Genomic DNA, 14,040 nt, shown 5'->3' with positions numbered 1-14,040 from the left:
TAAGCGGGAGACAGTGAACCTTATAACTATGCAGCTTATTTAAAATGTCGACATTTTCAACTCAGAATGCCTCGAAATTTCGTCGAGTCAACATCTTTTTCAATAGTGTTCAAATAAAAACTAAAAAATATTTCAAGTGAATTGCTTACGTTGCTAACGAATAAAATAAAATCGGTTACGAGTTGGCAATTGAAATCACATTTGAGTTCAATAGTATAGTTGATCACAGAAACGACGTAAATTACTCATAATTTCCGAAATAAAAGCAAAATCACGTTCGTTCTATTTTTATTGTTAATTGAATTCCGATTCTATTTTTATTGTTAATTGAATTCCGATAAACATGGCAAATGATTGGCGGCTTGAAATGAACAGATTGCTTACAGCATTCGAACGTCAAACAACATACTTTTTATGTGTCATGAAAAATGTGTTCAAGCTAAGCGGAATGTTACTCACTGAAGAATTCGAACAGTATTTCATGCAGGCTATAAACAATAGGTAGGTTTGACATAAGAATCATGTGTGCAGACGCACTTGATATTTGATAACCATTAGGGTGGTCCAAACTGATTTATCATGGTAAGGTATATGCTCCCAATAGCTTAAAATTAAATTGGGCTCAAAACTAGCTGATTTCCTTTTTCAGATAAAAAAAAGTTAGGATCTAGTGGACGATAGAGCCGTCCTTAAAATGGCTGTTTTTGACCTATTTTTTAGGATTTTTTGAAACGCCAAACACGAATCCGTTGTCAAAAATTAGCTAATATTGCTTTTCAAAAAAGTTTTAGTACAAAAACATGTTTTTTTAAACCAATTCAGCCATATAGCAAAAATACATGGTTCCAAGTGTATTTTTAACACCAAATTTGAACTCACCGCCTCAAAATACCTTAAGATTGACTATGCTGATGACAAAAATCGAATTATCTTAGAACTAAAATTGTCTAGTAGTGTTCACGTATCGAAAAAATCACATTTTCCACGTATTTTTCCACCAAAAGTAAATTTTGGTTCAAAGTAGCCATTTTTATGGTTTTTTAGGCCGTAGAATTCGAATCCACCCAAGAAGAAATAACAAAATTTTCAGTGGGAAAAATTGATATATTTCTATACATTTATACGGATTTTTGCGTTTTTTCGGTTTTTCTCCCATAACTCGTACCCCATATGCGATGGAGCAGAACTTTGTTCAGTAAAGTTTTAAATCTCGCTGAAACTTATAATTTTGCCGCAGTTAGTCATCACTTATCTCCTATCAGTAAGGAGATAATGGCCTTGATAGCTTTTATCAATTATCACTGTTATCTCCTTATTGATAAGAGATAAGTGATGACTGTCTGCGGCAAAATTGTAGCTTCCGATGGGATCTAAAACTTCGTTGAACAAAATTTTGCTCCATCGCATATGGGGTACGAGTTATGGGAGAAAAACCGAAAAAATGCAAAAAAATCCGTATAAATGTATAGAAAAATATCAATTTTTCCCACTGCACATTCAGAGATGATTTGAGCCAAAGTGAGAGGTTTTAATTGAAACTGATGTTCGAGAGGTATAGCTCATTTTCGACGAGGAATCCAAAAATGCAATTGATTTGGGGTTGAAGAATGAGATTTACCTACTTTGGAGTGGTTTGTGTACTTTTTTCACTCTTTGACCTCTACCCTTCAAACTGGGTCAATATGGGAGGCCAACACTATGTGCCAATGAAATCTATGGGACCAGATGCAACTTTACCAATGCAGATTCGATTTGAATAACCAATGGGTTTTCTATCAATATACATATATGTTGAAAAATTGGTCAAAAACAGCCATTTTAAGTACGGCTCTATCGTCCACTAGATCTTAACATTTTTTTTATCTGAAAAAGGAAATCAGCTAGTTTTGAGCCCAATTTAATTTTAAGCTATTGGGAGCATACACCTTACCATGATAAATCAGTTTGGACCACCCTAATAACTATTCTCATTCACATTTAGTTTTGTTATGCGTTTCTTCATTTTCTTTTGTTCGTCTTTTTCAGCATAACAGGCGCATACTACCAATTCAAAATGAACTCAATGATGGAGAATCAACTAAACGTCGAACTAAATTCAGATGCAAACGTGCTACAGATGAGCTGCCAAATCAGCAGTGCTAGCGGTTACTTTGTGCCAACATTGGCTTTACCACAACGATTTCACGGACCACAAGTCACATCCTTGCGAAGCCAACCAAGATGGACAATGCTACAACCCGTGCACCAACATTCCTGTGCACAAGGTGCCGATGTCAAGGTATTGCACCCAGCTGCTGGTGGAAACCTAAATATCACCAGCGCTACAAACGCCCAATATCGTCAAGTACCAGCTGCTAGCGTACGACAACAAAACCAATGTGCACAAGCCGCAGAAATTCACAACCCAATCACCAGACAACAACAAGAGGTTCAGGTATGGGAGCAATTTCGATTTTTATCACCCTTCTTTCGGATGCATTTCATTGAAGAAAAATTTTCTCAAAAGCTGAACCGATTAAAAATCTGCATGTTTTCAACTTAACAGGGACAACCGATGCCATTAGGACCAGTGCCTCAGTACAAATACACAGCAAACATTCGCAATTCACCAACTCAAAATGTTGAAATGGTTTCACAAGCCGCTCCAGTCGAAGCTGAGAACGTCAATGGTAGATTTTTGCCTTTTTAAATTATTTTGTTGTACACTTCCATGAGAACCATCCATGATTTCTCTCTCATGCTTTGATCATTCAAACACAATTTCATTTTTATCATAACATCATTTGTACTAATAAAATGTCGTTATATCAGATCAAGAGCCATTGACTGCATCATTGTTGGCGGCTGTTCAACCAGCCGAACAGAAGCAAATGCTCGGCGAACGTTTGTTCCGAATCATCGAATCGATGTATCCACAATTGGCTGGTAAAATCACCGGTATGTTGTTGGAAAACGACTATTTGGAACTGTTGCACATACTTGAACACAACGAATCGCTGAAGAACAAAGTCGATGAAGCCATGGCCGTACTTCAAGCCCATCAAGCCAAGAAAGCTGACACATCTGACGAAAAATCGGAATAAATTCTATGAATGTTCGCAAGCCGAACAATAACTTTTTGCATCAACAACAGCCACAACAACAACAAGTTTTTCCTCTCTAAAATCAATTTTAAAGTCGCACTAAAATTCCATTCAATCAATTTTAAAATCGCAGTTGAAATGAAGCTATGGGATATATGAGGGGCTCAGAGGAAAAATGTTACGTAGAAAAGTTCCGCGGAAAAATATTCGGGAGCTAAATGGTATCATTTAGCACCGCTAAATGATATCATTTAGCTCACCTAAATGGTATCATTTAGCTTTAGCAGACCTAAATGGTATCATTTAGCTCTGCTAAATGGTATCATTTAGCTTTAGCAGAGCTAAATGGTATCATATTTAGGTGATACCATTTAGGTGAGCTAAATGATATCATTTAGCGGAGCTAAATGATACCATTTAGCTCTGCTAAAGCTAAATGATACCATTTAGGTGTGCTCCCGAATATTTTTCCGCGGAACTTTTCTACGTAACATTTTTCCTCTGAGCCCCTCATATGAATTCGAGACATTTTGTTCTTCAAAAAGAAAACAATCTCGGAACAAATTACCGCTATGATTCAATTGGTATAAATTATATTTATTATTATACTGTAGTAGTAATGCAAATAAAACTTGATAATAATACACCATTTTAATCATTTGTCTATAATTTTCTCATGCTCTTTGACTTAACCCTCAACTGCATGAATTTTTCCTAGGACTGGGAGTACTGGTATTTGGTTGATTTTTGGCCATAGATAACGAAAAAAATATTCATAATCCTAGATTTCCCATGGTTTTGTCAGGAAATGCGATAGAAATAAGTCAGAGAACAATGAAATCCATTGTTTAAAAGTGTCAAAAATATGTCTAATTTGGAAACCGAATAATTTATTTTGTCAAATTTTCGTTTTCGTGCACATTTTTGTTTATAACTCACCAATCGTACGACATAGACAAATGACGCCAAAGACAAAAATAAAGAAAAAACATTGACAAATAAAAATTCCCCTTGAAGCAATGTCATCCGCCGTACAATTCACATTATACAGGTATTTAAATGATGCCCGCCAAAAGGCGGGCTTATGCAGTTGAGGGTTAAATGAACCATATTTAATATTCAAACCAAAGAATATCTTTGCGTCATATGAAAAAAATAGTTTCCGTTTTTAATTTCAGTTTCCTCGATTAATATTTTGGAGGAAAAGAAATGTAATACATATGTTTTACATAAATAAATGAACACAGTAAAAAATAAAAGTCCACACTTAGGCGGATTTTCGACTGGTAGAGGCGCCCAGTCTTATATTTTGCCTAGTAAATTGAGTTTCAGACGAAAAACCGACTAGATTATAAGCGGAATTTCGCCTGCAGCTCAAATTACTAGCAGCAATATCGGCTGAATGCGTTTTTAGCTGAAAAAACGGCTAGATGTGGACTTTTATTTTTTACTGTGAAGTGAAGTGAAGTGATGATGTGATGTGAAGTGAATTTTACATAAATTTTTGAACAAAATCAGATACGAAGTGAAAAATAATCCAGGTGATCGATTTCAATTTAAAAATTTACGCATTGATTATTGTTTTGCTAATGGCACACCCTTTACCTCAGTCTTTCAATATGTTTGACTTGGATTGGAAAAGGAATCTGAAATTTTCTTATTGGTTCATTAAAAACCAAGTTTAAATGTTTTTATTTTCCAGAAACATGCTCTCTGTCATTTAAAGAAAAAATACATACAATTTAAAAAAAAAACCAAACGTATAAGCTTTTCCCACTTGAAATTCACACCGGCCAAAAAAGGTCAATAGATGGCGTTGCGACACAATGTTGAATTGTATGGTGAAAGAGCCATGACATTTACATTGGTAATGTCAAGCCATAGTAAACGAAAAGGAAACATACTTCATAGTTATTGTCATAATCGTCAAATAATGCATAGAAATTTGGTTGAACGCTAACATTAGTTTGTGTTTGGTGTTTGGTTATCGCCTTTTATTTGCCTGCGATATTTTTTGTTGTCGCGCATTCCATTGCATGTGATTGTTGTTCTAGATATAGAAAGTGCATTTATTCAAAATTCGTTTGTTTTTTTTTTTTAGTTTAGGCAAACCAAAAACCAATTTTAACATTCCATTGGATAGATATGAAATGAGCGGCGGAAAATCAACAGGTGACTATTTGATCTGTTTACTTTTGTTTCGCATTTCGTATGCACGAACATTGAATAAATCGCCATTGTAATTGTCACCTTTGGCCAATTTCTTCGGAAATCATAAATATAAATGTGAAACAACATTTTGTAAAATAAAAGATGATGCGATTTTTTTCTGTATCAATTGGAATAGACTGAATGTATGTGTCAAGTTGGAAGTGATGAATCGCCTGAGACCACTCGATAATTGATGTCAATTGACGTTTTCGTAAACTTATGAATTTGACTTTTAGTTTTAAGTTTCATTGTCTTTCGATTTCATTAAGTTTCAATCATTATTTTGTTGACGAAATTTATCGACGAAGAATCGACGACATTGGTCTCAGTTAAGCATATTTGAATGGCCGTAGTTCAAGTTTCAATGTATTTCCACTCAAATGAATGAGGTTTATATCATTTTCGATTCCACTCGAAATCTCCCAAAAACAAACCGAAAAGAAAAGAAAAACATTCAGAAACTATTGAAAATACCTGTCAAAGTGCAAAAATTCCATCATGCGTGAATGATGCCGAATGAATGCACAAAATGAAATGTGTGCTAACCAAAATTTGGAGATAAACAACAAAACACTCCAACGATGCCACTCTCAAGAGAGCGAGGAGAGAGACCACTCGAAATTGGCCCAAATTCAATCGCATTTTGTCGAACGAAAAAGTTTACTTTGAGTTTCGCTAATGGAAAATAGATATGTTGACGTTGCGCTAGCGATGTGTTGTGGTCACAAACAACAGCAAGCAATTGATACGCACTTCCATGTGCCCATGCTGTGTGTGTGTGTGTGTGTGCTACTCCTGATGCTGTCGTTGTTGTTGTTATCCACATCGTCTTCCAACAAAACTCCGTGCAAATATTCGAGTGCCGAGCATATTTTCCATATCATCGCATTGAGCAGCGAACAGGTATGGACGATTGTAAACAGCCGGGGACGTCGCATTCTTCATATAATCAGCATCCATGAAACACAACGGTAGATAAACGGTTTCCGAATATTCCCGCATTTAGTCACAAAACATTCAACGGACCAAGTTGACACCACTTTGCATAGCATCGTAATTGAACAAACCATCACAATCTCCAAGCGAACGATTTAGTTTAAGGTGGCAAAGTTTAAAGAAACATCACTTTTTTTCACTCACCTGTTTTTGTGTGTGCGGTGACAAATACGAAAATTGTTGTTTTTCTAAAGAAAATCGCCAAAGCAATTCGATTTTTCCAAAGACACCGGTGTAAATCATTTGATTCAGTTTGGTTATATGTGTTAGATTCCTATGTGAAATATGACTCGTTGGTGGTTATTTCAAAGTTGTAATCGTCTCAATACCAGAAATAGTGATGCAGTGTGTCATTTTAATGGGTGTCAAACCGGTAAAAAGAGAAGTTTACGTATTTTGTGGTTGCATACTGGACAACAATGATTTAATTTTGAATTGTGGCGATTGAATATTTCATGAAATATTTCCGCTCCCCACACAAACACGCATACACATAAACATAAGCCGCGCGATACACCGTTTTCATACAATGTTGAAACACAATGAAGATTGAATCAATTTTCAATTTAATTGAATAGTTCGGGATTCATTGTTGATTGAGTTAAAAAAAATATTTCGAATTTCCAAAGAGAGTCGCAACAATTTAAATTATTTTCAATTCGATTTTTTGTTACTCCAAACATCATGGCATTTGTGTGCAATATTTCCGGAAGAAAGAAATTTCTCGTTTGAATGAATTTAAAACAGATATTTTTGAGAGAAAAAAAAAACAAAACAAAAAACAAACTAAACTTGTCGACTCGATTTCAATTGCAGGAGCTGACGACGATAAAAAATCCACCATACCAGCATCATTGAACACAAATTTATCGGAGCAGTCAAATTACGCATCGCCGTCAAGTTCAAGAGTAGCGGCCACAACACAATCCACAGCAAAATCTAAACCAGGTATGTGCGTATCGGTTGAGGTTTATTGGACACAGTGAGTGTATTGTGTGTTTGCAAAGCGATGATATTTTAAAATAGGCGACCACCCGTCCACCTTCTACCAATGAATACTTCTGCCCCGATGACTTTTCCCGATTGATTAAATAAGTGTACACATTAAACATGGCGAAGCTTTTATACAAATTTGCACGCAGATTTAATCTGCGTTCGTATGGAATTGACATGCCGTATTGAAATCTCACACTCGCTCACTCACACTCACACACACACTCGGTTTTTTTATTCACTTCATTACAGTCCATTATCGATTGTTGATGATACTACTTGTTGTTGTTGTTGTTGTTGTTGTTGTTGCTAATTTTATTGATTGAAAATTTACATTTTCCAATTCACAACCAGCAGATCATTCGAATGTGATGTCGTCAGTATTAATTGCTGCAAAGAAGCTGTCAATACTTCTACAGCAAAATGGGAACATGGCACATCAACCCGATCCCTTTACGGCCAACATACTAAGCACATGGCTTCAACAACACTTACCGGTATGTTCTATTTTGGTTCATTATTTCATTCGATTAATGTTGCTGCTGCCGCTGCTACTGTCGCTAATATTGCTATTTTCCTGGTAGAATACATGGAACCGTGTGTATGCATTTACTCTCTCACGAATTTAATTAAAAATGAATCAGGAAATGTCTTCGTTTTCTTTTCCACACTTTTTCTCCAGCTAGAAATTTTTTCTCTGTGAGTCGTCACATTATTAGTCATTTTGATGATGAAACACACAAATTTGCCAATGAAAATCCACTTTTATACAAAAGATTTTTGTTCGCATGACGTTCAAACGGAAATCTTTATGAAGAATTCGTTTTTTCATGTTTTTTTTGTTGTTCCGAGATAAAAATCACGATTCGGAGAACTTTGACTACCAACAAATAATTTAGCAAGAACAAACGGAACAATTATTTTGCACGAAATGCCAACTTTGTTAAGAAATGGCATTTTTGGAAAAAGAGAGAGCGAAAGAGAGACAGGGAGAGAGGGAAGAGAGATAGAGACAGAAAAGGAAAAAATTTAAGGGAGATAGAAATAAAAAGAAAAGAAGGGAGATACAGAAGCAGAGAAGAACAAAAATGTATAAAAAAAAAACATCCAAATATTCGACCAACTCTCCAAGCTTGAACCGACACATACACACAATGTTTTTGTTCAGATGAAATTATGATGTACTAAAACACCTTGTTTATGTGATATATATTTTCCGAACTCAAAACAAAAGATACACGATACTAACTATATGGAGCAAAGGCAACGGAAATGAACTGTACTTCGCATAGAAAGAAAGTGTACGCCGAAATTATCTTAAAATAAAACACATGTACTACATTGATTTGCATCTACGGTCTTTGGCTAGAGAAGAAGCAAGCGAGGGAGAGAAAGAAGAAGCGCGAGGGACAGAGAGAGAGAGAGAGAGGGAGTTCGCTAGATAGAAAACTGGAGAAAAGAGAAAGAAGATAGCAAAAACCAAAAAGAAGTTGTATCTCGGTTCGAATGCAGAAAGAGAAAGAGATTCTCGATTTCGCTGGATATATCAAATGGCAATGCCGTTTGCTATAAGACAAAAACAAATCACTGCCGTTCGGCGTTTTCGAACTGACGTTGAAACAAGAGAAAAAAAAAACACACTAATCATAAACAGCACATGTGTTTTACATATCTTACAAGCGGTCGGTTTGTTCGTATAAATATAGACTGTGCACAGTCTGCGTGAAATGGGTGTGATTTATGGATAAGGCTGTATGTTTACTTTGTATGGATCAACAGTTAGACACACACAAACACACACACACATTCACAGGAAGAGACAGACTCCCTGCCACAATGTATACAATTTGATCCGTGATTTTTAGATCAACAACGGCGAAGAAGAAGCGAACAGAGAAAAAAAAACGACCGAATCATGTCATCGATTTTCGAAGAGAAGTAAAAGTTTTCCTTTATCAGAATATTAAAAAGTTTCTGACATGAACAAACTGTCAAACTACCTTCTCTTAGCTACTCGCTGCTCATTTTGTGTTAGCACATCTAAAAATAATTCATGAATTTTCATTTATAATGAGTGCTGTTGCGCTCGCATAGACCACATCAAATTAATTTTCCATACACAACATATGCAAGTGAGAGAACAGAAGCAACGAAACGGCACAGCGTGAGACATAACAAATGAGAAGAAGAAAAATATTTCGGAAAAAACATCATACATACGCGCTATAGGCGCACACACACATACAGCGAGAAAGACCGAAAAATGATCTTATTTAAAGAGAAGCTGCAATCAGTTTACAAACGTAAACCAAGTCAATCGGTTAGTTTTCAGCGGAAAGTCGGCTTAAATCGTCACATCAAAACAATTTGTTTGTTTGTTTTGGTTCTTTATTTTTGCAGGAATATTCTCCAGTTTTGAAGATAGATTCCGTTTTCAGCTGGATAATTCTGATTTAAATTGGAGTAAATTTTGTTCCAGTTTTTCCCTTGAAAAAAATCATTGGCAGCATTTTTTTGTTAGTTTTCATTTTTCTTTCATTTCATCGATTTTCAAAGTCGGCACAATTCCATTGGAATAACTCTTTTGTGCTAAAATTAAATCATTTTTTTTTCTTGAATGAGTGAAATATTGAAAAGTTTTTTTTGTGAAAATAATGATTTGGCCAATTTCAAGTGTAACATTTATTGAAATTGACTGAAGTGGAACAAAAAGGTTGCTGAATAAAGAAGATATACGCGTTTACATGTAAACAGATACACAGGATTCAATTTGTTATATATATGTATATATATTGTCGTGCGATGTTGCTTCTCTCGCTCTCTCACTCTCAATGACGAGGGAATATAAATAAATATAGCATATATGTGCGATACGTGTCGTGTTTTGATTCATTGAAAAAAAAATTTGTCAAAACTGAATAGAGTATGTTAGTTTCAGCGTTGTAAATTCTTGTGCTTGTGAAAACAAAGACGAATACACACGCACGCACACACACACACATATTCTGATTTTCGAAACAATAAAAATCGAGTCAAAATTGAGCGCAGCCAAAAATATATAAGTTTCTCTGGTGACCCATAAAATTGCTGAGTTTGCCACAAAAGTTGATAAAAAAAAAACGGAGAAAAGGGAAAATGAAACCGCCACAAAAAGAGCTGATCGCTGATGGGAATAGGCAAAAACCTCCACGGTCCAAATCGGTGCCGAGCACAACATCATCGGATGCGTGCACATTGTTGGGCGATGTTGACGATGAAATCAGCACATCGGCCAGTGAATCGTATCCACAAGAAGAGTCGAGCTCAAATGAAGGTAATGTGAAATTCTACCGATGAAAAACCAGTTCCATTAATTCGGACACCGTAAAAAAAAAATCAATCATAATCGAGAATATTCTATGAATTTCAGTAGTCATACTTTCAATGTGATGGGTAACATTGTCAATCCATTTTAGAACGATGAATGAAAATATCAATGAAAATACTTTAGAATAAACTAGTTCTCCATTTTAGAATAAACTAGTTCACTTTTTCGGAAGCATCATAGTTTCAAGTTTTGTAGTAAAATAGAATTGATTTAGGTTCTCTCCCGTTTTTTTTTCTTCAAATATCGGTCTATCGGAATAAAAAGTTGAAAATTGAACTAATGCATCATAATAAAAAGAAACAATCCACCAAATTGTCTTATTGTGGTGTTAATTTCTAGATTCGATTTTGTTCATCGATCAAGACGATGAGGCCGACAAATGTTTTGTGAAAGATAAATCACACGAAAATGAATCGTTAACGACGTCAGTGTCGGACAATACATTTTACGATACTGACGGTGCAAGTAATTTTTTAAAACGATCACAACGTCATTGCAATGATTCGAATGTAGCTCGAATGATTGGTCGCAAAATTGATGAACACGATTACGCGCACACATTTCTAATGTCCGACTGGGCATCGACGACGGCTGAAGACACTTCATTTTATGATGATCGAAGTAGTGCGCTCAAATCACTAGTTGGCTCCGAATTTCGTTCTCCGATCACTTCGAATAAATCGAGTCGCGGTGCGTATCTCTCTACCATACACATAGACTGTTGCCCCCATACACTTTTTGCTTTGAACACCAAATTCATGCTCACAAACAATAATCGAATGGCACTCATCATCAAAACATGGAATTTTGCAACAAACACTATCTTCTCTTGTAATAATTTTAATTCTCTCTCTCTCTCTCTCACACACGCACACATCATATCTCCAAAATAATTGGGAGGACATATATTTTACGCTTCATTCTCATGTGTTTTGAATTCACAAGATTGGTTTTGCTTCAGTCTTAACTTAAGACTCTTAAGATTTCGACTAAAAACAAAAATTGTGAAATAAAAAAATTCAGTTCCAACACTTCATTGGGTTCCAACAGATAATTCAACGTGTTGTGATGAGGATTTCACTTGGGTGTGCAATCAAAAGGAAAAAATTGAAATGAGCCCCACACAAAATGCACACCCATCAAAGGCGACTGTGAAGCATTCCGCAGGAAATACAGATGATGCCGATGGAAAAAATAGTAACCAAAAACGTGGCAGACATTTGAGACCGTCGGGTAGCTTAGACCGGCGCCGCATTCACAGTCGAAATCGACAAGAACGGGATAGCAAAAGTCGTAGTGCACATTCGCTGCAGGAATCATCGGCCACATCGACTACTGACTATGCATCGCCTGAACATATTTCTGGTATTTTTCGTGTGTCTGTGTGCTTGATTAGAATAAAAATAGGAAATTGCTCTTCCTCCTTACATGACCTTTTAAATTGGATTAAAATTATCCATTTGATAAGAATCGTTGCTATTTTTATTCATTTTGGTTGCTTGTTTCAAAAACATTGCCTATTCATGGTGTAGTCAAAGCATAGCACGTTGAAATAAATTAGAATTTGAAATGAAATTCTAAAATAGCTCAGCGGGATGCTTTAAACTATGTCCATGTTGAAATTCGAAATATCTGACTCGTTGCCTTTTATTATACAAAAAAATAAAGGATTCCATCGTCCAAAACGCACCGACTTTATTCCAAAATATCACAACAAACATCATCCACACATGGCACACTACAATGCACATCGTCCAAAAATGCCACCACCAATATTTTGGGAGCGTCCATACTTTCCGAGCTGGGATTCAAACGTACATTATGCCAACTATCATACACAAGATGACAATTATTACGATGAGTACTACAATCATCGAGCGGCGCACAATGACTGTTGTCGCTATGACAGTGACACCAACATAAATATCAACAAGCCGAAATTAATGTCACCGCCACCTGCATCACCATCCAATTATGGTGCCTATTGTTCAAATCGTTTTTATACAAAACCAACACTCATCCAACAACAACAACAACAACACCAACATCAGCATCAACAGCAACCACACCAATGCTACTCATGCGAACGATCAACATCGTCAATTGCCATACCAAATGCGGCTACTTCACAATTCAATAAGGTGCAACGAACTAGATTTTCCGGTCGGAATGAGCTTTGGATTTTTTAGAATGATGCTTACTTTTTTTTGCCACTAGATCCGCATTGAGTTTACTTTTTTTTGCCCACGAACAACAATGTAATGTTCTGAGTGTAGTCACCACTAATTGGTCGAAAATTGCATGAAATTTACTTGAGTAGTTTAACACGAAAATTATACACATGTTCACAACCACAAATTGTGGACCACAACAAAGGTTCAAACAAATACCTTATACTTGGGTCCAATTGTCTAGGAGACATTGTCTACAGTCCCGATGATTAGCTGTGATTCAGATTAGCTTGACTCAGCACTGAGTTGTATGTTGTAGTTTGATTTTCGAATGTTTGATCTCAAAGCATTTCAAAAGAGATGATTTAGAAAATGATGTCACTAATCCCGTTTGTATCAACGAATCGACGAGAATGTGCTTGATGTAGAGCAAACGATTCAAAAATCATCGACAGTTTGAACATAGATTCGATGTTACCAACCGATTCAAGAATTGCCGAAAATGTTTTGCATGAAAAGTCCATCAATTTCATTTCTTTCGATGAAATTACGTAACAATACTTCCATTTTGAATTTGATTTCATTGTTGTATCTTCTAAATGTATGCGTACTAAAAAATGACTACCATCCAAAGCAAACGGGCAATCTAACGTAATTAGCCCGGCAGCAATAACATTAATTTGGTTAAGCCATAATGAAATTTTTCACATTGATAATAATATAAATTGATATTTTTACATGAATCAATTTTTGCAGCGTCAGTCCGAGGGTTCGGATGAACGGTTACGTCTTCTACAAAATGACAAGGAATTGTTGGCTCATCAAGTGCACATGCTCAGCGAACAGGTTTCCGCACAAAATGAAAAAATCAATGATTTGGAGCGATTGATAACCGACAAAGCACAGCATGTATCCACCACCGAAGATTTGCTGCAAAGAGTATGTAAAAAAAATTGAAATGGAAATTGTATTTTCTTGTGCCCCTCTTACGCCAGAGACGATACCAGAGATTGCATATTTGCTGCTGAGTAGGCCTGAGCTGAGCTGAATTTGCTAACTCAGGCGCCTGAAGCGTTATTTTAACGCATTCACAGTACAAAATTCATATTCCCAGCCAGATTTGCCAAGTCAAATTTGAGGCTGATCTGGCTGGGAATATGAATTTTGTACTCTGAATGCGTTAAAATAACGCTTCAGGCGCCTGAGTTAGCAAATTCAG

The 14,040-nt window shown here is 36.0% G+C and overlaps 2 protein-coding genes across 3 annotated transcripts; both read left to right on the top strand.

The window, feature by feature from the left end:
• The first annotated feature begins 343 nt into the window (after positions 1-343).
• LOC129571250 (polyadenylate-binding protein-like) lies at positions 344-3,083 on the top strand. Its single transcript, XM_055451019.1, has 4 exons — positions 344-501; positions 2,026-2,434; positions 2,546-2,669; positions 2,812-3,083. Exons 1-4 carry the CDS (start codon positions 344-346, stop codon positions 3,081-3,083), a joined length of 963 nt encoding a protein of 320 aa, XP_055306994.1.
• A 5,025-nt stretch (positions 3,084-8,108) lies between these two features.
• LOC129571249 (uncharacterized) lies at positions 8,109-13,793 on the top strand. 2 transcript variants are annotated; one of them, XM_055451017.1, is made up of 5 exons: positions 8,109-10,596; positions 10,990-11,340; positions 11,701-12,015; positions 12,319-12,791; positions 13,578-13,793. In XM_055451017.1, exons 1-5 carry the CDS (start codon positions 10,419-10,421, stop codon positions 13,776-13,778), a joined length of 1,518 nt encoding a protein of 505 aa, XP_055306992.1. In that variant the 5' UTR covers positions 8,109-10,418; the 3' UTR covers positions 13,779-13,793. The 2 variants fall into 2 exon arrangements, with proteins under 2 accessions (XP_055306992.1, XP_055306993.1); XM_055451018.1 differs by lacking the exon at positions 10,990-11,340 and having other exon boundaries at positions 8,111-10,596.
• Positions 13,794-14,040: the final 247 nt, after the last annotated feature.

This window comes from Sitodiplosis mosellana, unplaced genomic scaffold (assembly GCF_009176505.1).
Source record: "Sitodiplosis mosellana isolate CC-2019 unplaced genomic scaffold, AAFC_SMos_1.0 Smas_scaffold_1764, whole genome shotgun sequence".
NCBI lineage: Eukaryota > Metazoa > Arthropoda > Insecta > Diptera > Cecidomyiidae > Sitodiplosis > Sitodiplosis mosellana.
Note: the sequence above shows the minus strand (reverse complement) of the source record. Positions and strands in the feature narration are given on the sequence as shown.